The 24,541-nt window shown below is 43.5% G+C and overlaps 1 protein-coding gene across 3 annotated transcripts in view; it reads left to right on the top strand.

The window, feature by feature from the left end:
- The window catches only part of hip1 (huntingtin interacting protein 1), a 277,810-nt gene that overhangs the window by 189,288 nt on the left and 63,981 nt on the right, over nt 1–24,541 (top strand). For all 3 annotated transcript variants that reach the window (XM_078225078.1, XM_078225080.1, XM_078225079.1), the window contains 2 exons: nt 2,373–2,448; nt 14,921–15,064. In XM_078225078.1, the coding sequence (XP_078081204.1) occupies nt 2,373–2,448; nt 14,921–15,064 (220 nt within the window). The remainder of the gene's footprint in view (nt 1–2,372; nt 2,449–14,920; nt 15,065–24,541) is intronic.

Raw genomic sequence — 24,541 nt, 5'->3', positions numbered from 1 at the left:
GCTCATCCAAAACTCAACTGTCCATATCCTGTTCCACAGCAAATCCTGTTTTCCCCCATCATTCCTTTCCTTGCTAATCCAGATTGAATCCTGGTGTCTCCATGCCTTCATATTAAGACCTTGTGTTTACTTCTATTCATGGACACGCTCTATCAACTTTTATAATCTCCAGACCTACAACCAACCTCAAGCTCTCCATTCATCCCTGCTCTGCTTCTTGATCTTTCCCTCTTGCGTTGGGTGCCCAGAGTGTTAACTTTATTTTCAACTAACTAGATCTGAAACTCCCTTCTTAAACCTCTCTTTTTAAGGTTTTAAACTTCCTCTTTGTCACCCTCCTAATAACTCTATTGGTTCGGTGTCAGTTTCTTGCTGTTGTTTCTATGATTCACTAGTGGTGTTGTTTTTCTGGAATAAAAGTGCTACATAAATACAAGTTGTTGTTGTTGGTGGGTTACTGGTGCTTGCAGCTCTGTAGACTAAAGATCAGCTTGCGTTGAGGCAGCACAATGGTTTGTTGGCTTCAGTGTGATCATTCCTGTAGTGTACTTGTAACATTACACTCTGTGACCACGCTTTAAAGGGTCAGAGTATGTTCAGTAATATAACTCTAATTCAATCATCAAAAAGCAGAATATTGTGGATGCTGGAGAGCTGAAACTCGAACAGAAAATGCTGGAAGTACGCAGCAGGTCATTCAGCATCAGTGGAGAGAAACAGAGTTAGTATTTCAGGTCAATGACCTTTCATTAGAACTGGAAACATCAGATTTGAGCAAGGAGTGTGTGGGACAAGGACAAAGGAAAGTCTGTAATAGGGTGAAAGGCAGGAGAGATTGAACGACAGGAAAGTTAGTTTTACTGGGCAAAAGGGAATGGCATTGGGGCAAGAAAAGGAATAAAGAAATAAAAGATATACCCAGAGCAGACGTGCTGCTGTATGAAAGCAAAAAAAAAACAAAACTCATAAAGAAAAGGGAAAGAAACATGGGGCTCGAGATTATGGTCTAAAATTGTTGAACCCATTATTGAGCCCAGATGGCTGTAGGGTGCTTAATTCAAATATGAGGTGCTGTTTCTAAAGCTGACGACAAGGATAGAGATGTAGGTGTGAGAACAAGGTGGCAAATTAAAATGACAGACTGCCAGAAGCTCAGGTTTGTGTTTATGGACTGAATGGAGGGCTGCAGCAAAGCAGAGACTCAATCTGCGCTGGCTGTCCCCAGTGTGGAGGAGATCACATTGTGAGCAGCAAATACGGTCGGCCAAATTGAAAGAAGTGCACACGAATCAGTGCTTCACCTGGGAGGAGTGTTTGGGGCCTCAGATGTTTAGGAGAGAGGAGATAAAGGAGCAGGTGTTAGGTTTCCTGCTTTTGCATGGAAAGGTGTTGTGGGAAAGAGGACAGAGTGTTGGGGCTGATTGAACATTCTCATTGAGGGCACATTCCCTTTGGAATGCTGAAAAAGGAGGGGAGCGGGGGAGGTGTGTTTGACGGTGGCTTCACGCTGGGGATGTGGAAATTGTTCCACTGAATATGGAGGCTGATGAGGTGGAGGCTGATGAGGTGGAGGCTGATGAGGTGGAGGGTGAGGACAAAGGAAACTCTATATTGGCCCTGGGAAAGGGTGAGAACAGAAGGCGGGAAAAGTGGTGGACATAATTGATGGTGCTGTCAACCATGGTAGGGCTCGTTGGGGAGAGGAAGACATCTCCAAAACACTGGTGTGGAAGTTTGCGTCATTGGACCAGCTGAGATGGAGATGGAGGAACTAGGAGTCATCACATGATGAAGGAAGTACAGTTGAGGTAGCTGTAGGAGTTGGTGGGCTTATTGAATATTAGTTGATAGTCTATCAGCAAAAATGGAGACAAGTTCAGCCTGGCAGAGAAAGCTGGAGTCAAGGTAGGAAGAAATCAAAGCAAAATAGTGCAGATGCTGGAAATCTGAAATAAAAAACAGTGCGAGAAATGTTCAGGTTTAGCAGCAACTGTGAAGAGAGGAATGGTGAATGTTTCGAGTTGAATATGACTTAACGTAATCACTTCATTGGGCCAGGAACAGGCTGCAAAGATCGATCTGCCGGAGCAGTCCTGTTTATGGATCTTGGGAAGAAGGTAGAAGAGAGCTGTATGGGATTGGGAAACTGAGGTGGAATGCCTTGAAGGGAAGATCACCAGAGGAGACAAAGTGCGCGACTGTTCTGGAAACAATGGCTTGTGTTTGGTGGTGGCTCTTGGTCTGGGGGAAAGTAGGACGAAGTGTCTGAGAGTTGCCATTCAGTCTCTGCAAGGGAGAGGTTAGCTCTGCTCAAACTCAAATTTAACCTTTAAAGACATTTGTGTACTTAATTTTACTTTTTTCCCCCCCAGACTGAAAGAATTACTTTATAGATCCAGCAACTTACAATATTTCAAGCGGCTGATCCAGATTCCACAGCTCCCAGAGGTAAGCTCCTTTTGAAGATTAAAAATAGACCGATATGCCGTTTGTGCACATTCTGTAGCAAGCAAACATTTAAATTGTTACTGCTGAGAAGGAGATGATAACACCAACACCAGCTGACGTGTGCTCAGTTGGCAGCTCACAGACTGTTTTCAAATCTGTTTCATACCATTGCAACTCGTAGGCAGTGAAAATAATAGAACCACTCAATATTGTGGATTAAAATGCCAAATGAGGCCAAGCCATTATTGAAATGTGAATCCCTTGGCCTTGTGCATGGTATACTGTGCCAAGATTGCCATGTCTCGCATGGTCTATATAAAATGCAGTTGCACTTACTGAAACCTGGAAAGACATTTAGGAGCATTGAGTGGGCAGGAGCTATGTTGTGGCCACTGATCTCTTGAAAACTAACCTGAACAAGTACCAGGTTGAATGCGTTGCGATGATATAAAATAGTCGAGAATAGCACATGCATGAACAGAGCCCATGTAATAGTGGGTAGATTCATTTCTCATTTGTGGTGATACAATGTTTGCCAGGGCTGCAGAGATTCCCATTGTCCAGTGTGAGAATGGTGTTACGTCATGTGGCAGAACAAGTATTTTGTCAGTTCCAATTACTACACTTACCCATTCCCACAAATTACTTATGATGGGGAGTTGGGTGATGGAGGAGTGAATGGCCTGATTGCATTTGACCTGCTTTTTGTGGGCAGGGCACACCTGGACAATTCTCCACATTCACATGCAAAGATGAAAATCAATAATACAATGAGAATTTCAGAATCAATCGATTCATGTCCAAAAGTTGAAAACTTTGATGCTGAAGTAGCTTATCCTGATGCAAATTAATCTAAGGTTTTTTATTGTAACTGTACTAGAACAGCTCAGCTGGAGTCGCATCTAGTTCTGGACCATGAATCTTCAGCATTGTAATCAGATTGTTGTCAGGACCCACAGTTGTATCCATTGTGCTCAGCTGTTTCTTGATATCCTGGGGTGAATTGAACTTACTGAAGATTGGCCTCTGTGATGCTGCAGATCTTAAGAGTAGGCCAAGGTGGATCAGCATTTGACACTTTTGGCTGAAGATGGTTGCAAATGCTTCACCTTGTCATTTGAACTGAAATGCCGGGCTCCCCATCATTGAAATGGGGATACTCATGGACCCTCCCTCCCCTCTAATTATTTAATTGTCATCCACTCTTCACATCTGCATGTAGCTGGACTGTCAAACTTTGATCTGACCTGTTGTTCGTGAGATTGCTTTGCCTATATCATGCTGTTTTTTCTGTTTAGGATGCATGCAATCCTGTGTTATAGCTTCACCAAGTTGGCAAATCACTTTTATGTATGCTTGGTGCTTCTCATGGCTACTCTTATACACCCACCCTATTGAGACCGGGTTGGCTTGCTCGTAATTGTAGTGACAGACATGCTGGACCTTGAGGTTATGGATTATGGTGGTGTATTATTCTGCTGCTGCTTGTGGCCCTCAGTGCCTCATGGGTTGCTAGTTTTGAGCTGCTCTCCTCCAGGTCCATTCCATTTAGCATCATGGTAGTGCCACACAATGCAATGGAGAGTGTCCTCATTGTGAAGGTGGGACCTTGCAGGTGGGCACCTCTATAATATTGGTGTCACCAAGCCACACTGGATGATGAACATTGAAGGCCCACACCCAGAGTGCAATGTGTGTCTTTTCTGCCCTTAGTACTTCATCCAAGTGGCATTCAACATGTAGTACTGATTCATCAACAGTGGAGAGTAGAGACCTTCAGGAAGTTTTCTTGCCCATGTTTAACCAGATGTCATGAGACTTCATGAGTCCAGGGTCGATTCTGAAAACACCTAGAGCAATACCCTCCTGACTGTGTGCCAGTGTGCTGTCACCTCTGGTTGGTTCTGTCCTGCCTAAGAGCGGACAGAAGATGGGTCAGGTTGACTATTTTGTTGTTTGGGATGTTGGCGGAATGATTCTTTTGAGTATAATTGTGTTAGCCTGTGATTGACTAGCTTGTGGGCCACATCTCCCAATTTGGGCACAAGTTCCCATTAAGGAGGAATTTGGAGGGCCATTTGTATTGGCGTGCCTTAATCTTGTTTGGTGCCTAGAGTGATGGTGTGTGCTCCATCTGGTTTTATTATTCTTGCTTTTTGTAGTGATTTGACACAACTGGTTAGGCCATTTCAGAGGGTGGCTAAGAGCTCCATGTAGACCAAACTGGGTAAAGTTGGCAGATTTCCTCCACTAAAGGATGTTAGTGAACCAGATGAATCTTTGCAACAATATTGATACTAGCCTTTTAATTACATATTTATTTAAATTACTGAATTTAAATTCCTCAACTCTTTGTGGGATTTTAATTTGCATTTTGGATCACGTCCAAGCCTTTCGATTACACAACCACTGTGTCACCGTACCTGCATGTTTACCCTTGCATATAGTAACAACGTGGAGATTATGACCACAACATTGTTGATAAAGAAATCGCAACACAGCACAATATAATTCCCATCAGACTCGAGCAAAACTCTGAGCGGCACCAGCTGAACTTGGTTTAAAGTCCCTGCATAGGTATGCTGAGCGGAATTGCTGGAATTATGTACAAGAGATTTTTGCTGTAATGCACTGTTCGGTGGGCAACCTATTAGCACATTTTATAGTAGTAGAAATCTGGGTTGAAGCCCACAGTCAAGGATGTATAGCTGTGTGCAAACACCATCAAATGTCAAGCTGGAGATAGCTCACTGAAAAGATTATTATTAACATTTTCTCTCTATCTACTGTGTTAGACTCCAGCAAATTTCTTCTTGACCTTCTCTTTTCAGGCAAACAGCCTCAGATTCGCAAATCTGTTTTTGTAACTGCTGTCTTCCATCCCTGGAACCCTTCTTGTAAATCTTTTCTGCACCTTCATGCACTTCCTAGGTGTGATGCCCAGAATTCTGTGCACTACTCCAGTTGGGGCCGAACCAGTTGTTTTATAAAGGTTCGCCATAACTTACTTACTTTTGTAATCTATGCCTCAATTGGTAAATTGCTTGCCACTAAATACCTAACCAATGAAGGTAGAATGAACAGGGAAAGACTGTAAAACAGCCTATTTTCCCACCTCTTGGTCTTCATCACTTCAGTAGAAATAGTGCCAGTATCTCGAGTCTCTCCTCACAGCCAAACAATGCATTTTTCAGCAGACAGCAAAGCAAATTTTATTTAGAGGGAGTCTTTATAAACTGTGACAAACAGAATTCGGTATAAAATCAATTTTGGTTACTTACAGCTGTGGCTTGTAGGTGTGACTGATAGATGTGTTACCCAGATACCCTCATTCTGGCCGGAATATTAGAGACACGATATGTCGTCTTGAAAGTATGGGTTTGTGTTCATGCCACCATACTGCTAAATTTGTGCTCTAAGTGTTCAATGAACTTTTTCCTTTCTGTAGCTGTGACTGTAACACTACTGTAACACTACATTCTGCATTCTCTCCTTTCCTTCTCTATGAACAGTATGCTTTGTTTGTATAGCATATAATAAATCAAATCAAAATATTCTTATTTTATGAGTAATGTGCCTCCTGCATTCTGAGTTCCCATGCTGCTTGCAACTCTTTCTCTGAATGAACCAACAATTCCCAATGGCCATTATACCCATGCTCTGGACTATCTTGCCAGTTTTACACAACAATAACTTGATCTGAGCTGGTGCTCAGAACTCCGTTGCCAGAATCTTACCGGCATGCCCGCCCCAGAATCGGGGCAGGCGAGGCTCGCAGAATGGCATTGTTTGTTGGCCTCGGGCGGGATCTTATGAGCCTCGGGTGGGCGAGGCGGTAAAATTCCAGCTCATTTCTCTTCAGTGTAACAGTCCTTGGCTTTGCCATGTGCGAATTTCAAAGTTCTCGAATGGGAGCAAGAAGGGGTGAAAGGTCTGTTACGAAGTCTTGCTTCCCTCTTTATTCAGTTTTTTCACCCTGAAAGTTAACTGCACCAGATTGCTCTTTATCACTCAGTCTATGTTAAATAAAGATTGAGAAAGTAATTGGTCATGCTGCACAGAATTAGTCTCAATCCTCAAGTGAGTTAAACGAAGGCTCAGCAGATTTTAATTAAAGTATTCATAGGTGTCTCTAATTATTTTCACAATCGTTCCTTGTGGTAGAAGCCTGTTTCTGTATGTAATTGTGAAGCGATTATCCATTTGGATACACGTGGGAATACATTTCTGTCATATATTACACAGTTGCAATCACACTTGAATACTGTGGGATCCCAAGCTTTAAATTCAATTTCCACAGAAATAGAGCATAGTCGCTTTTGCATGTTCTATGTGTAGATATTTCTGAATGTTAAATGCTTTTTTAAAAATACCCCTTGGAATCTGATAGTTTCTTTCTTCATTCTCAAGTTTTATGCCCGTCTCTCTTGGGGCCACAGTGCAGCAACTTTTTCATACTTTGGGCATTCCTCATGTGAACCTGGACACTGTCGGCAGGCTGTTCTACCATAAAGAATGTTGCAAACAAGCTTGATACTGTCTTGCTCTTGCGCTCGTTTTCGCTTGCTTTCTTTCCTGCAGGACTTTCGTCAGATAGGGATTAGAAAAGGAAGGGTCTTCTCATTTTCTTTCTCTGTGCCCCTGGTGTGCCAAGGCAGCACCCAAACTTTCCCTTCCTAACAGCACTGTAGAAACTCCCTTCCTAACAGCACTGGAGAAACTCCCTTCCTTCCTAACAGCACTGGAGAAACTCCCTTCCTTCCTAACAGCACTGGAGAAACTCCCTTCCTTCCTAACAGCACTGGAGAAACTCCCTTCCTTCCTAACAGCACTGGAGAAACTCCCTTCCTTCCTAACAGCACTGGAAAAACTCCCTCCCTTCCTAACAGCATTGGAGAAACTCCCTTCCTTCCTAACAGCACTGGAGAAACTCCCTTCCTTCCTAACAGCGCTGGAGAAACTCCCTTCCTTCCTAACAGCACTGGAGAAACTCCCTTCCTTCCTAATAGCACTGGAGAAACTCCCTTCCTTCCTAACAGCACTGGAGAAACTCCCTCCCTTCCTAACAGCACTGGAGAAACTGATGGGCCAAATGGCCTCCTCTGCACTCTATGGCTCTGAATGTTAATGATGTGGAGATGCCGGCGTTGGACTGGGGTAAACACAGTAAGAAGTTTTACAACACCAGGTTAAAGTCCAACAGGTTTATTTGGTAGCAAAAGCCACACCACTGTGTGGCTTTTGCTACCAAATAAACCTGTTGGACTTTAACCTAGTGTTGTTAAACTTCTTACTCTGAATGTTAAACCAGTGAAATGAATTATGTCAATGTCTATGATGAGAAATTTATTATGACAGATTAACAGTTTGCATGAGATAATGTTTTCCATATTCCTGAATTTTCACCTTGGTCGGACTTCACATCTGAGTTCCTAGACATCAGCAGGAACTCCATAGGAAATAAGGGCAGAAAAATAATCGGTAACTCGGCCCCACTCGTCTGTTTTGCCATTCAGTAATTTCATGACTAATTTAGTACAGCTACACCTCCCCACACTGTCCCTTTGTCCTTTGAATTTCCCTGGTATCCAAAATTCTATCTCTCTCTCTTGAATATACTCCTCCACTGAGCACCCACAGCTCTCTGAAAATTCCAGTGATTCACAATCTTTTAAATGAAGGTATTTCGTCCCATCTCAATCCTTGATTCTGAATCTGTGACTCTCAATTCTTGCCTCTCCAGCCAGGGGACACATCCTCCCTGTATCTACCCTGTCAAGCCTGTTCAATGAGACCACCTCTCATTCTTCTAAGCTCTCCTCGCAGATTAACCCCCTCATTCCAGAAATCTCTCTGTAAGGCCTTGCTTGGGTAAGGAGACCAAAACTGCATACAGGTGTGGTTTCACCAAAACCAATGATAGTATTTTTCTACTTCCATCCCTTCGTGACAAAGGTCCATTCTGGACTTTGCTGATTTATCATGGATCATGATATTCCCAAGATTCTAGATCCATTTTTTTGTGATATACTGCTAAAATAAACTGTGGAAAGAGCATGGAATAAACTGTATCACTTTCTTCCAAACTTTTTCCACTGTTGAATAACAGCAACTTACCTTAATGGCACTATAAAAAAGTATTAAAATTTCAAAGGGGCACAATGAAACAAAATAAGACATGAAGCACAATCAGATATTAGGACAGATGACCAAACGTTTGATTGAGGTGGGTTTTAGGACCATCGGAAAGAATGAAAGAGGACCAGAGGTTCAGGGAGGGGATTTCCGAGCTTAAGGCTGAGACAGCTGAAGCCAGAGTCACAAAGGATGGAGCAATCAAAATGAGGGACACTCAGGAGGTCAGAATTAGAGGAGTACAGAGATATTGGAAGATATGTTTCTATACTGGAAGACTGTCGGGCTGAAGGATATCACAAATAGGGAGGGTGAAGCCATGGAGTGATTTGAAAACCAGGATGAGATTTTTAAAATTGATGTGTTGCTTAACCTGGAGATGGTGCAAGCCAAGGGAGCTTAGGGGTGATGGATAATTGCGACTGGGTGCAAGTAAGGACATGAGTAGCAGAGTTTGGAAGAAATCAAGCTTAGTGAGGATAAAACACTGGAGGCTGGCCAGGAAAGCTTAAATGAGGGTTTCTGTAGCAGAGAGAAGCGCAGAGTTGGGCAGTTACAGAGGTGAAAATACGCGGCCTTGGTGATAGCACAGATATCTGCTCAGAAGCTCATCTCAGGGTTGAATATGACGTCAAGGCTGTTAACAGTCTGGTTCAGCCCCAAACAGTTACCAGAGAGAGGGGTGAATTGTGGCTATGGAACGGAATTTGTCATGGAGATTGAAGACATTGGCTTTGGTCTTCCCGATGTTATATTGCAGGACATTTCTCTGCTCACCCACTTTTAGATGTTGGGTAAGCAGCATTGTGAAGGGGCTGTGTGAGGTGAGGCAGAGCTGGGTGTTGTCACTAATACATGTGGTTATTGTGTTTTTGAGTGATGTCACTGAGGCAGCATGTAGATCAGAAACATGAGTGGGTCAAGGAAAGACCCTTGGGGTAATTTGGAGATAATTGTGGGGGTGGCCAGAGAAGGTGGAGAGGCATTGGAGGAGGATGGTGTGATCAACCATGTCAAAGGCTGCAGACGGGTCGAGGAGTGATAGTTTACTTTGACACTGTCACAGGAGATGTCATTTTTGACTTTGGCAATTTATTTTAGTACTGTGACAGGGAAAGACTGGCAAAGAATTGGGAAGTGACGACATGTTCAAGGACTTTGGCAGAGGCAGGTTGGAGGTGTGGCGAGAGGCTTAAAATTCTCATGTTTGGTTTTGAATTCCTTCACTGCCTTGACTCTCCCTCTTACTGTAATCTCTTCTAGCCCCTCGGCTCTGAAATTCTGCACTCTTGATTCTGGACTCTTGAACATCCCCAATTTTAATCGCTCTGCCATTAGTGGCCATGCCTTCAGCTGGCTTGACTCTGAGCTCTGGATCATCTCCCTAAATCTCTCCTTCTCCTACCTCATTTTCCACTTTTAAGACGCTCATTAAAACCCACTGCTTTGACCAAGCTTTTGTCATCTGCCGTAATGTATCCTTATGTGACTCGTTGTCATATTTTGTCTTATAATTCTTCTGTTAAGCACTTTGGGACATTTTATTGCACAATAGTTGCTTTATGAATACACATTCTTGTTGGCTTTTGAGGAGAGAAATGATGATGGCACATTTGAAGGAAAGGGGTGAACAGTACCTGTGGAAATGTTAACTATCAGTTGACATGGGCAGCAATTCAGTTGGATCAGTCTGGATAGGGCATGAGCTGAGCTCAGGCTCGAGAGAAACGAGAGAAAGATGAGAGTTCAAGGATAGTGGAAGAGTGGGGGAGTCTTGGATGATATTTGGCATTTTGGGTTATGAAAGGGAGGGAAATGGCAGGGGCAACTGATTGGATGGCTTGAATGTTGCTAAAGTCCATGAGCTCCTCACACTTATTGTTGGAGGCGGGGTAGACAAGACAGAAGATTTAAGATGACGGTTAACCAGATTTGACCAAATTTACCCAGATTTGCAATTTGAACCATTTTAAGTTCTGCTCTGAGGGTTTTGTGCACATGCAGGTTGTTAATTTGTGTACTTGGCCTGAGCTTTTCAAAAGGGTATTAAAAGTGTCTCATGTCTAATGTTCTTCTCTTTTCCTTGTCCTGAATCGAACTTTAGCTTTCCTGATCCCATATCTTATGGAAGCACTGGGATTTTCCCTCATGCCCTGCCCCATCCAAATGCTTCTATTGGTTATTTGGTGATGTCTGCTGTTCTGTACATCTCCCAAGATGTTGAACTTGGATATTGTGACATGCGCTCCCAAATTAACAGTGTTCTTGCTGTAGTTTTCAATCACCGTTGCAGCCTCGCTCTTGGATTTGTTTAGTACTTATCCAGCTTTGACCCTCTGCCATTTGTTTTGAAGTTGACCAGCCTCTGCTCTCGTGTTGGGTTTGTTCTCCCTGGACTAATCCTTTCAACCAATTTCCATTCTTCGTGGTCTCACCACTTCTCTCTCCAACCAATCCGACTCACCCTGGATGCCACGTCCTTATTGCTAGAAGGTGGCTGCACAAACTTCTGTTGCTCATGCAATGTTAGGTGCTCTTATCTTTATGACACAACAGATTGTCTCATGATTTTGTTGCATTGGGATTGGCAGTTGTGTGATTGTACCAGATATGGAACATTTAGCATCGGTGAAGAATGTGGATGAGTCTGTTTAATGCATAACTATCAGCGTCTGCAGTCTCCTGATATCTGCAATCTGGATGTTGGCAACTCTGGTGTTCTCACCGCTGCTGAGGGAGTTTTGTTTACACAGCCTGTAGCAGACTCGCCAGAGTTTTGATGGAGTGCAGAAAATTCCCACTGGACAGCAAAGCACTTAATCTCTCCAAAAAAGGATTGGAAGTTGAGTGTAACTGGGGAATCTGACTGTAGTCTCGAGGTACTCTATAATTGAGATTGGATGTATCAGGCTAACTGGATCATGTTTTTATATAACTAGATCATTTGTTGTAGAGCAACAACAACAACGACAGATGGCTATTACAGATGGATTAGCCAAATATTTAGAATCATAGAATCCTACAGCGCAGAAGGTGGCCATTCGGCCCATCGAGTCTGAACCAACCACAATCCCACCCAGGCCTTATCCCCACAACCCCATGCATTTACCCTAGCATGGCCAATCCACCTAACCCGCACATCTTTGGACTGTGGGAGGAAACCGGAGCACCTGGAGGAAACCCACGCAGACACGGTGAGAATGTGCAAACTCCACACAGACAGTGACCCAAGCCAGGAATCAAACCCAGGTCCCTGGCGCTGTGAAGCAGAAGTGCTAACCACTGTGCCACCGTGCCGCCCCATGCCACTGTGCTGAATGATTGGCAAGAGACATTCTCATAAGGCGGCAATGCATAGTTTAGGGTTCCAGAGTTCACTGAGAACCTCCAAACCAAATTCTAGAACAATTGTCCAAGAGGATAAGAGCTGTTGGTGATCAAGATGAAACCAATTTGAGCATTCCTAAAGTTACGGGCCAAAAAATCTTTACTTGACTTGGATTCTAAGATCCATGTATATAGAGCTGATTGCCAGGCACTGCTTTTCCTCGTGTGAGGGAAGGTTTAATAACGAGGCGCAAGGTGGATCATCACTTGTCAGCTTTGTTTCTTCCACCTCCTAACCCTGAGGCCAATGGAGAGTTGAATCTGACAGTTTAAATAAATGCAACCATCTGTTTTTCAATTATTCTCACTCCCTGCCGGTGACACTGGCAGGACTGCATGTATTGCCAACTTGGTCTTGGTGCTGCCATGATGTCGTTAGTAATAATGGAGCAGCAACCTTTGTTTACATAACCTGTCGCACACTCCCCAGGGTTTGATGTAGTGCAGAAAGTTCCCACTGTGCAACAAAGCCATTGAGACCTTGAGCTCTGCCATTCAACTAGATCATGGCTGATCTTCTACCTCAATGCTGTTTTCCTGCACTGCTGCCTATCCATTGATGTCTTTTAATGTCTAGAAATCTATTGATCTCTGTCTTGAGCCTCTACAGTCCTCTGGGGTAGAGTTCCAAAGGTTCTTTACCCTATTAGCGAAGAAATTCCTCCTCATCTGAGCCCTAAGTGGCCCACCCCTTTTTCTGGGATTGTCCCATGATTCTCGATACTCCAGCCAGAGGAGACATCCTTCCTACATTCACATTATTGAGCCCTGTCAGAAATTTGTATGTTTCAATGAGAGATCACCTTTCATTCTTCCAAGCTCTTGAAAACACAGGCCTAGTCTCCTCGATCTCTTCATGCCATCCCATGAATCAGTCTGGTTAAAACCTTTGTTGCACTCCCTATATGGCAAATATATCCTTCCTTGGGTGAGGAGACCAAATCTTCACATAATACTCCAGATGCGGTCTCACCAAGACGTGATACGATTGCAGCAAGCCATCTTTACTCCTGTACTTAATCCTCTTGCAATGAAGGTAAACATGCCATTTGTCTTCCTAATTTCTTGCTGCACCTGCATGTTAGCTTTCAGTGACTTATGAACAAGGACACCTGGTCCCTTTGGATACCAGCACTTCCCAATCTCTAATTTAAGAAACGCTCTGTAATTTCCTACTGAAGTGGATAGTTTCACATTTTCCCACATTATATTCCATTTGCCATGTTGCTGCCCACTCGCCGAGCCTGAGGTTCTCTTGAAGTCTCTGCATCTTCTTCACAACTCGCATTCCTACCTAGTTTATGTCATTAACAACTTGGAAATATTACATTTGGTCCTAACATCCAAATCATTGGTGTAGATTGTGAATTGCTGGGGCCCAAGCACTGATCCTTGTGGTATCCCACTAGTCACAGCCTGCCAACCTGGGAATTATCTGTTTATTCCCATTCTCTGTTTTCTATCCATTAACCAATTCTCAATCCATGCCAGTATGTTACCTCTAATCCCATGTGTTCTAATTTTGTTTCCTTACTTCATGTGTGGGGCCTTATTGAAAACCTTATGAAAATCCAGACCTTATCCACAGGTTTCCTCTTACCTATTCTGCTGATTACATCCTCAAAAAAATCCATGTTGACTCTGTGCGGGTAAGATTGATTGGCCCATGCTATATTGTAGGTGAATGCGTGGGGATAGGGTCTGGGTGGGACTGTGTCGGTGCAGGCTCCATGGGCTGAATGGCCTCCTTCTGCACTGTAGGAATTCAATTGGTCATGCTAAATTGCCCCTTAGTGTCGGGGGACTAGCTAAGGTAAATGCATGGGGTTACATGGGTAGGGCCTGGATGGGATTGTTGTCGGTGCAGGTTCGATGGGTTAAATGGCCTCCGTCTGCACTGTTGGAATTCTCTTCTATGATTCTCTGCTACTTTCCCACCTTTCTTAAATAGTGGGGTTACATTTGCTACCTTCCAATCTGCAGGGACAGTCCTAGAATCTATCAAATTTTGGGAGATGACCACCACTCGTCACTACCTCTTACACTCTGGGATGTCGATCACCAAGTCCAGGAGATTTAACAAGTTTCAGCTGGTTGGAGGCTGGGAATTCTGCAGTGGCTAACTCGCCTCCTGACTCTCCAAAGCCTGTCCACCATCTACAAAGCACATTTCAGGACACTGATGGATTACTCCCAACTTGTTCGAGTAACTACATCTCCAACTACACTCATGAATCTCGTTCGGGAGAAAGCAACCCATTTGGCACCCCATCTACCACTTTAAATATCCCCTCACTCTGCTGCCAGTGTGTACCATCTACAAGATGCACTGCAGCAGCTCACCACAGCTGTTTTGACTGCTCATTCCAAATCTGCATCCTCTGCTACCAAGAGGTAGATGTGCAGCAGACCCATTGGAACACCGCCACCTGCAATCTCCCTTCCAAATTGCATATCATCTTGTCGTTCCTTCACTGTCACTGGATTAAAATTCTGAACTCTGTTCCTGATAGCATTGTAGGTGAAGGTACAGCAGATGGACAGCAGTCGTTCAATAATGTAGCTCACAACCAAGGCCAATAAATGCAGGCCTTGCCTGCGGCACCCACATCCCATGAACAAATAGGAAAAAATCACCTTTGAAGTCGATCAAATTCAGCAATTTACCACCATTTTCTCTCTTTCAATTTGCAGTTAAATACTGACCTAGAAGTCACATTGAAGTTAGAAGTTCTGCAGTGGTATTAATAGCACCTTTACATGATGTTCCTTTCTGTGTTTTCTCCAAATTATCTGAAAAGGTGAAGAAAGTTGATGTTTTGCATGCAGGCTAAGGGGTCTGTACCCAAAGCTTTATTTAACCTGCCTGCTCTTTTCAAATGTTTTCAGACTGAATATGTATTTTCAGCGTGTTCTAATTTATCATTAACGATCAATTGTTTCTTTGCAGAATCCTCCTAACTTCCTGCGAGCCTCGGCGTTATCGGAGCATGTCAGCCCTGTTGTGGTCATCCCTGTCGAGTCCACCTCTCCCGACAGCGAGCCGGTTGTGGAAACCGATGACCTGGTGGAGATGAACTCCTCATCCCAGCAGGTACGGAAAGTGGAGTTGCGTGAGGACTGGTGTAGCTGTGTAAGCTTTGCTGTAGTTAACATGACATTGTTTATCACACATTAAGATGTTCTTGTAACTTGTCTCATTGGCCGATTGAGTGATTGCTTTGAGTGGCTTGGAATGCCTGCCATTGCCTGTCCACTGTCTTTCCTTTCAGTGTTTTTTCCCAGTCCAGCATGGCCAATTCATGTCTCATGCCATCATAGTTAGCTTTATTGAGATTCAGGATGCTAGTCTCAGAATCAACCACATCATTATCCACCTTGACCAAGTATCCTACCATATTATTGTCACTCGTCCCCAAGGGTTCTCTCACAACTAGATTGCCAACTAATCCTTTCTCATTGCACAGCACCCAATCCAAGATGGCCTGTTCCCTTTTTGGGTCCTCAACGTATTGCTCCAGAAAGCCATCCTGTATGCATTCCAGAAATTCCTCCTCTGTTGCATTGTGACTCATTTGACTCCCAATCTATATGCAAATTCAAGTTGTCCATAATGTTCCTTTAACACATGCATCTCTGATTTCCTGTCTAATGCTTTTCCCAACATTACCACTACAGTTTGGTGGTCTGTATACCACCCCCACCAATGTTTTTTTTTGCCCCTTGTTGTTTCTTACTCTCGTTTGATTTATAAAATGTCAGCATTAATTGTTCTGACTGATCTACTTCAGAGGTAATCGGGTAAATTGGCTCTTCGGGTGCTCAGTGCTAACATCCAGATCCTTTTATAATAAAAAACAGCCGATATGCTGGAAATCCTCAGCAGGTCAGTCAGTATTTGTGAAGAGAGAAACAAAGTTAAGTCAGTGACCTTTCATCAGAGCTGGAAAACATGCAACATATTTTAAGTAAATATAGAGAGAGGGAAAGATGGGAGGGGAGGAAAGAACAAAAAGGAAGGTGTGTGATAGGATGGAAAGCAGGAGTGATTTAAATAACAGAAGGCGTAATGGTGCAAGGCAAAAGGAGATGATACGGGGGCAAGTTGAGAAACAAAAGATGTGTCTGGACAAGGTGTAAATGGGAAAGAACAGAATCATCACATCCAGCTGCAGTTTGAAAAAATGGAGACCAAGATTCTGTTTTGGAAATGCTGGTTTAATGGCTTGAAGCACTTTACTGCCTTCTGAACCTGTGCCGAATTTGATAATTTCATCTCCAAATCCTTTTCCTCAGCTACTTCTCAAGTGCTTTAAAATAGAACCCCTCTTTTTCAAAAATGTATGCATTGTTCTCGACATTCAGCTTGTAAGGGGTTAATTTGCAAATCACTTTTCTTAGCATAAGATCAGCTGCAGGGTTATTATTGCAGTCATAGAATCATAGAGTCCTGATGATTTATAATGTTTAACAAAGGGGGAGAAAGGTCTTGAACATTTCATGGCCTGATGGTTGACCAGTTCCTGGGGGCACCTGAGCTGTCTTGTGGTCAAAGTGATTATTCATGCAAGTTACTGCATGTATGAAACAAATGGAAAGCCTCAGGGATCCGTCAATTGTAAACTCGGCTGTCGACTAAGGTTTTGTCCATGCTGTATTGGTCGCCTACCTTTCAACAGTGAAAGAAAAGTGATCTACTCACAGTTGTAAAGGTGCGTCCAATTTGGACCCTTAATTCCCTCCTCCCACCTCCACTCTGTCACCCCCAAGCCTTAATGGGGCTGATTTTTTTTTCCCTCAGGAAACCAAAGTAAATCTGGGGGTTGTGTAAAGAAAAGACCAGTTAGCTTGTCAATAGCAAGCCTGAAACTGGCCTTTTGACTCCAGTGTCTGTAATTATGCATTATTCGTAGCATAAGGAGTATAATGAGGTGACTAATTTCATTGTGAAAACTACACGCCCTTCATTCATGTATTTTATACAAGATAAACTAGAATTTGGATGTGATCACATAACATTTTAAAGGTATCAAACTAAAGCAAAGTAATGTTTGATTATGAGTCATACTCATGTTTCACTAAATATTAGGTTTTTGGACTGGGGATGCAATAGTTTGTGGCTTGTAACAGAGAAGGAATGGCTTTGTACAGATATAGGATTTATATAGGGAAGGGGACTGTTGCAGAAGTTGGATTATAATGCAAATAAGTGAATTACAGATGAAAGCTTATAATAGGGAAAGTTTTCCTTCCTTTTTCTTTAACAGGATGTATGGTAAATGTTGAAAAGAATCCACAGTGGAAAAGAGACTTGTGAAATTGTGAACATTTTTTTTCTCTTTGAATCTTTTATCATCATGCAGTAGAGAGGATTAATGTATAGGAGAGACATTGCGACAGAGGTGGAATTGTTACCATAGTGATAATTGCTTTCTCTCCGAATAGCTTTATGTATTGCTTTGCTGAAGAGGTTTGAAGGATTATTAGCTGCATCCATTAGAGGAGCTGTGCTTTCATCTGGACCCAGTCTGGAATCTTTAGTATTCTGTATGGAGCTGCTCCAGGAGAGCTTTGTGGAACTTGTGTGGCTGAGTCGTGACTGCAGAAGATTGCATCTTTATTTCACGAGAGTAGCTGCCACGGTTCCATTTCTGTGTAAAGCAAAAAAATAATGAGTAGATACAGCCTCTGAATAAAAATTCAGTCTCTCCAAATCAGCTATTAGATTGACCTTAGACTGTATGGATAGATTCTGTAATGCCAGGATTGAAATAATAATTGGGAAATCCAAGTGGACCACCTTGCTGTTGTACTCTCACGTATGTGCTCACATGATTGGCCTGCCAACTTCCACCATGCAATCCCACAATCTGCATTTTGGCCTTTCATGGATATTCTTGTTTGCTAGCCAAGTTTATCATCTTCAGAGGGTACCTGTCTTCAACTGCAAGGTTGCCCTTCCCTTCATAACTTCAGCTGTCTCAGTCTTAAGGTCTGGCAATCCCCCCCTAAACCTCTCCACCTCTAACTCTTTCAGCCCTATTGAGACGCTTCTTAAAATCAACTTCTTTGACAAAGCTTTACATCATTTATCTTTGTATCATCTTGTCCGCTGTGGTGTTCAATTTTATTTGCTGTTCCTGTGAAGTGTCTTGGGGAATCTTTTACTATGTTAAAGGGGTTATATAATTGCAAGTTGTTGGGGTGATCACTCCAGGTTGAAGACCAGCATTCTCTTGCATGATCATTGTTATCGTTCCCATCTGCTTTTTAAACTTTTTATATACATGCTCCCTTTGAATAGTTGCTGGAAAAGTAATATCTGGATATTTAGAACACCATCACCAAACAACAAGCTTTCATTACCTGGACTGTCGTTGATCTAATTTTGCTTGGAGATATTCCTTCACCAGCCTCCAACATAATAGTTGCCTTTACCACCTTTCCAAAACCCACAAACAGGACTGCCTTGTCGATCCATGGTTTCAGCATGTTCTTCCTGCATAGATCCGATTTCTTCTTAACTCTACCTCTTTTTCTCCTTATCCAGTCTCTTCCCATCGACATCTGCGACTCTTCTGATTCCCCTCAGTTTCTTTGATATTTTCTGGTTTCCTGATCCTAACCATCTCTTTCTCACCAGGCATGTCCAGCCCTTCTACTCCTTTGTTCCCCACCGGGCTGTCCTGAGGGCCTCCTTATTCCTTGGTCACATGTCCAACCAGCCTCCACCCATCACTAGCCTCCTCTGCTTGGCTGAACTTATTTTCACCTTCAACAACAACTCCTTTGACTCCACTCACTTTCTCTAAATAAAAGGTATTGCTCTGGAAATCTAAATCGGTTTAGCAATGCCTGTCTTTTTATGGGATATGTGGGATATTTTTTGTTCTAGTCTAATGCAGGGCCTCTCCTTTGCCTTTTATTCCTGTATGTTGATGACTATTGGTGCTGTTTCTTGCTCTCATCCCGAACTGAAAAACTTCATTAATTTTGCTTCTAGTTCCTATTCATCCTCACATAATGCATCTCAAATTCTTCTCTTCCTTTCCTCAACTTCTTTGTCTTCATTTTACAGATGACTTCTCAACCAATATCCACTAAAAGCCCCAATGATTCCCACAGCCACCTTGACTATGCTTCTTCCCACCCTGCTTCCTGCAAGGACTCAATTCCATACTCCCAGTTTCTCCTTCTCTGCCGTATCTGTGTTCTGACAATGCCATCTTCTATAACAGTGCTTCTGCTATATCTTCCTTTATTCTCAGTTAAGGACTTCTTCCACTGCGCCTTTTCCATTTCCTACATCTCTGCTCTCGCCCCTTCCTCTCTATAACATGATCGAGTTTCCTTGTCCTCCCCTTTAATCCCCTCAGCCTGCACCAAATTCAACTGGCATCACTTTCAGCATTCCAAAGGGACCATTCCTTCCCCAACATCCTGTCAATTCCACACCACGTTCTTTCCCTTTTTCACAAGTGCAGGAGATGTACAACAACTGCCCTTTTTTCCTCGCAGCTCCCGGGACCCCAAACAGTCTTTCTGGGGCTTTTCAAATTAGTATACTTTATTTCTGTTTCCCTACATTGGGGAATCTAAGTACACATTGTGTGCTTCCTCTGGGGTCACCTCCATTCAGTCTATAAGCATGACTTAGAGCTTCCAGTTACCTGTCATTTTCATTCTCTGCCCATTCTGACCTGGCTCCACAGCCTCCTGCACTGTTCTGATGAAGCTCAACATAAGCTTTAGAAACAGCCCCTTGTCTTTAGAAAAGACATCTCCATAAATTCATAGATTCAACATTGCACTCAACAATTTCAGAATGTAATCATTACCCCCATCTGCTCGTAGAGCTATCATTCATAGTGATTCTGCCATTGTTATATTTACAACTCCTCTTGACCTATCTTTTTTTCTTTAATTACTACTACTCTTTGTCGTTTCCACCACTCCTTATGTCATTTAATCTCTTGCCTTCCACAATATCACAAACCTCTTTTTCTATCCGCACTGCCATCCTCCTCTTCCCCTACGTGCCTCTGTACTTTTTAAAGAAACTATTGCGTCTCTAACTTCTAGTTCTGATGTAATTTCCATCTATCCGCTGCCCTTGTCCTTTTGAGGTAGTAGAAAATGTGGGTTTGGAGGGTGCGGTCGAAGGAGTCTTAGTGAGATGCTGTTAGTGCATCTTGTAGATATTTGTAGACAATTTGTGAACACTGACTGTTTATCTCCACAGATACTGCCTGACCTGCTGAGTATTTTCAGCATTTTCTGTTTTTATCTGGATTTTCTGTCACTTCCAGGGCGTACTAAGTATTGCCTTCGGGAAAAGGGGCTCAGCTGGCTTGTGCAGTGTGCCCTTCATACAGGCTGTGACTGTCTTGTTTCAATTCCCAGCTTCCTGAGAATTTAAAAAAATGCTTTCATGGGAATATAATGACGCTGGCCAGTCCAGCGTTTATTTAGCTATTGCCCATCCCTAACTGACCTTGAGAACATAACATAAGAAATAGGAGCAGGAGTAGGCCATCTAGCCCCTCAAGCCTGCCCCGCCATTCAATAAGATCATGGCTGATCTGACGTGGATCAGTACCACTTACCCGCCTGATCCCCATAACCCTTAATTCCCTTACCGATCAGGAATCCATCCATCCGCGCTTTAAACATATTCAGCGAGGTAGCCTCCACCACCTCAGTGGGCAGAGAATTCCAGAGATTCACCACCCTCTGGGAGAAGAAGTTCCTCCTCAACTCTGTCTTAAACCGACCCCCCTTTATTTTGAGGCTGTGTCCTCTAGCTTTCACTTCCTTACTAAGTGGAAAGAATCTCTCCGCCTCCACCCTATCCAGCCCCCGCATTATCTTATAAGTCTCCATAAGATCCCCCCTCATCCTTCTAAACTCCAACGAGTACAAACCCAATCTTCTCAGCCTCTCCTCATAATCCAAACCCCTCATCTCCGGTATCAACCTGGTGAACCTTCTCTGCACTCCCTCCAATGCCAATATATCCTTCCTCATATAAGGGGACCAATACTGCACACAGTATTCCAGCTGCGGCCTCACCAATGCCCTGTACAGGTGCATCAAGACATCCCTGCTTTTATATTCTATCCCCCTCGCAATATAGGCCAACATCCCATTTGCCTTCTTGATCACCTGTTGTACCTGCAGACTGGGCTTTTGCGTCTCATGCACAAGGACCCCCAGGTCCCTTTGCACGGTAGCATGTTTTAATTTGTTTCCATTGAGATAGTAATCCCATTTGTTATTATTTCCTCCAAAGTGTATAACCTCGCATTTCTCAACGTTATACTCCATTTGCCATATCCTCGCCCACTCACTCAGCCTGTCCAAATCTCTCTGCAGATCTTCTCCGTCCTCCACACGATTCACTTTTCCACTTATCTTTGTGTCGTCTGCAAACTTCGTTACCCTACACTCCGTCCCCTCCTCCAGATCATCTATATAAATGGTAAACAGTTGCGGCCCGAGTACCGATCCCTGCGGCACGCCACTAGTTACCTTCCTCCAACCGGAAAAACACCCATTTATTCCGACTCTTTGCTTCCTGTCGGATAGCCAGTCCCCAATCCACTTTAACACACTACCCCCAACTCCGTGTGCCCTAATCTTCTTCAGCAGCCTTTTATGGGGCACCTTATCAAACGCCTTTTGGAAATCCAAAAACACCGCATCCACCGGTTCTCCTCCATCAACCGCCCTAGTCACATCTTCATAAAAATCCAACATGTTCGTCAAGCACGACTTTCCCCTCATGAATCCATGCTGCGTCTGATTGATCGAACCATTTCTATCCAGATGCCCTGCTATCTCCTCTTTAATAATGGATTCCAGCATTTTCCCTACTACAGACGTTAAGCTGACCGGCCTATAGTTACCCGCCTTTTGTCTCCTTCCTTTTTTAAACAGCGGCGTAACATTAGCCGTTTTCCAATCAACCGGCACTACCCCAGAATGCAACGAGTTTTGATAAATAATCACTAACGCATCCACTATTACCTCTGACATTTCTTTCAATACCCTGGGATGCATTCCATCCGGACCCGGGGACTTGTCCACCTTCAGTCCCATTAGTCTACCCAGCACTGCCTCTCTGGTAACATTAATCGTATTAAGTATTTCTCCTGCTGCCAACCCTCTATCGTTAATATTTGGCAAACTATTTGTGTCCTCCACCGTGAAGACCGACACAAAAAACTTATTTAAAGACTCAGCCATATCCTCATTTCCCACTATTAACTCCCCCCTCTCGTCCTCCAAGGGTCCAACATTCACTCTAGCCACTCTATTCCTTTTTATATATTTATAAAAACTTTTACTATCATTTTTTATATTAATTGCTAGCCTAGCTTCATAGTCTATCCTTCCTTTCTTTATCGCTTTCTTAGTCTCTCTTTGTTGTTTCTTAAATTTTTCCCAATCACTTGTTTCTCCACTATTTTTGGCCACTCTGTACGCAGCTGTTTTTATTTTAATACTCTCATTTATTTCCTTCGTTATCCACGGCTGGTTCTCCCTTTTCTTACAATCCTTGTTTTTTGCTGGAATATATTTTTGCTGAGAACTGAAAAGGATCTCCTTAAAAATCCTCCACTGTTCCTCAGCTATCCTACCTGCCAGCCTGCTCTCCCAGTCTACCTTAGCCAATTCATCCCTCATCCTATCATATTTCCCTCTGTTCAAACAGAGGACACTGGTTTGGGACCAAACTTTCTCCTCTTCCATCTGAATCAGAAATTCGACCATATTGTGGTCACTAGACCCAAGAGGGTCCTTCACAATAAGATCCTTAATTCTACCTACCTCGTTACACAATACCAGATCCAAAATAGCTCGTTCCCTCGTCGGTTCCGTAACATGCTGTTCAAGGAAACTATCCCGACAGCATTCTAAGAACTCTTCCTCCATTCCACCCTTACCGACTTGAGTCTGCCAGTCAATGTGCATGTTGAAGTCCCCCATGATTATTGCCGTTCCGTTTTTACACGCATCCCTTATCTGCTTGTTTATAGCCCTCCCTACCTCAACATTATTATTTGGGGGCCTATATACCACACCTACTAGTGTCTTTCTCCCTCTACTATTCCTCATCTCTACCCATAATGATTCCACATTTTGTTCCTCAGAGCCTATGTCATCCCTCAGTACTACCCTGATATTATCTCTTATTAATAGCGCGACCCCACCACCTTTTCCTTCCTGTCTATTCTTCCTAAACGCCTGATACCCCTGGATATTCATCTCCCAGTCCTGGTCACCTTTCAGCCACGTTTCTGTAATGGCCACTAGATCGTACCCACTTGTGCTGATTTGCACCATCAACTCATTCACCTTGTTCCGAATGCTTCGTGCATTCAGGCAAAGTGTCCTTATTCCAGCTTTTATCTGGACCCGCTTTGATGAGTCGCGAACACCCTCTCCCTCTACTCCCTTATCTAAATTACCGCCTTCATTCACTTGCACCCTCTCCTCTACCATTAATTTTGTAATTCCCCTTACCCCTGCATCCTCCCCCCCATCAATTAGTTCCTTGATCCTAGTCAACTCTTCTAGCTCCCCTCCCCCCAACCTATCTAGTTTAAATTCTCCCCAGTAGCCTTAGCCAACCTACCGGCCAGGATATTGGTCCCCCAACCTACCGGCCAGGAAGGTGGTGGTGAGCCGCCACCTTGAACTGCTGCAGTCTAAGTGGTGTGGGTACTTAGTGCTATTAGGGAGGAAGTTCCAGGATTTTGACCCAGCAACAGTGTAGGAACGGCGGTACGTTTCCAAGTTAGAATGGTTTGGAGGGGAATTTATAGGTGGTGATATTTCCATTTGTCTGCTGCCCTTGTCCTTTTAAGGTGGTAGAGAATGTGGGTTTGGAAGATGCTGTCGAAGGAGTCTTGGTGAGTTGCTGTTAGTGCATCTTGTAGATGGTGCACATTGCTGCCACTGTGTATTGGTGGTGGAGGGATTGAATGTTTAAGTGGTGGATTGGGTGCCAATCAAGCAGGCAACTTTGGCCTGGATGATATTGAGTGTCTTGAGTGTTAGAGCTGCACTGAACCAGGTAAGTGGAGAATATTCCATCATACTGCTGACTTGTGTCTTGTAGGTGGTGAACAGGCTTTGGGGAGTTGGGAGGTGAGTTATTTGCCACAGAATTCCAGCCTGTGACCTGCCCTTGTGCCTCGGTTCAGTTTCTGGTCGGTGGTAACCCCCTGCATGTTGATAGACATCGACCATTATGGCCCCTCCTGCGCAGTGGGATATTACTGTCTCACTGAAGTAAATTACAATTTAAATGGATCGTCGCATCTGCTGGTGGAAGATGCACTGCAGTGGGGCTGGAAAATCCTGGCCACAGATACAGTTAGCATTCCTTCTCCAATGATGATCCTTTTAGAAAGTATGTATATGAATACATATGATTAGGCTCAACTCTGGTGCCTTCAAAGTTGAGTACGATTACTGACATTCTGTGTTTGAGCGTACACAAGAGAATGATTACTTGGTTGAGTGACTGGAGCCTTGACTACGCTCCAGGATGAGTCAGCGG

The sequence above is a fragment of the Mustelus asterias genome, chromosome 12 (assembly GCF_964213995.1).
Source record: "Mustelus asterias chromosome 12, sMusAst1.hap1.1, whole genome shotgun sequence".
Taxonomy (NCBI): domain Eukaryota; kingdom Metazoa; phylum Chordata; class Chondrichthyes; order Carcharhiniformes; family Triakidae; genus Mustelus; species Mustelus asterias.
The sequence above is the reverse complement of the archived record's forward strand: the minus strand, read 5'-3'. Positions and strand labels throughout refer to the sequence as shown.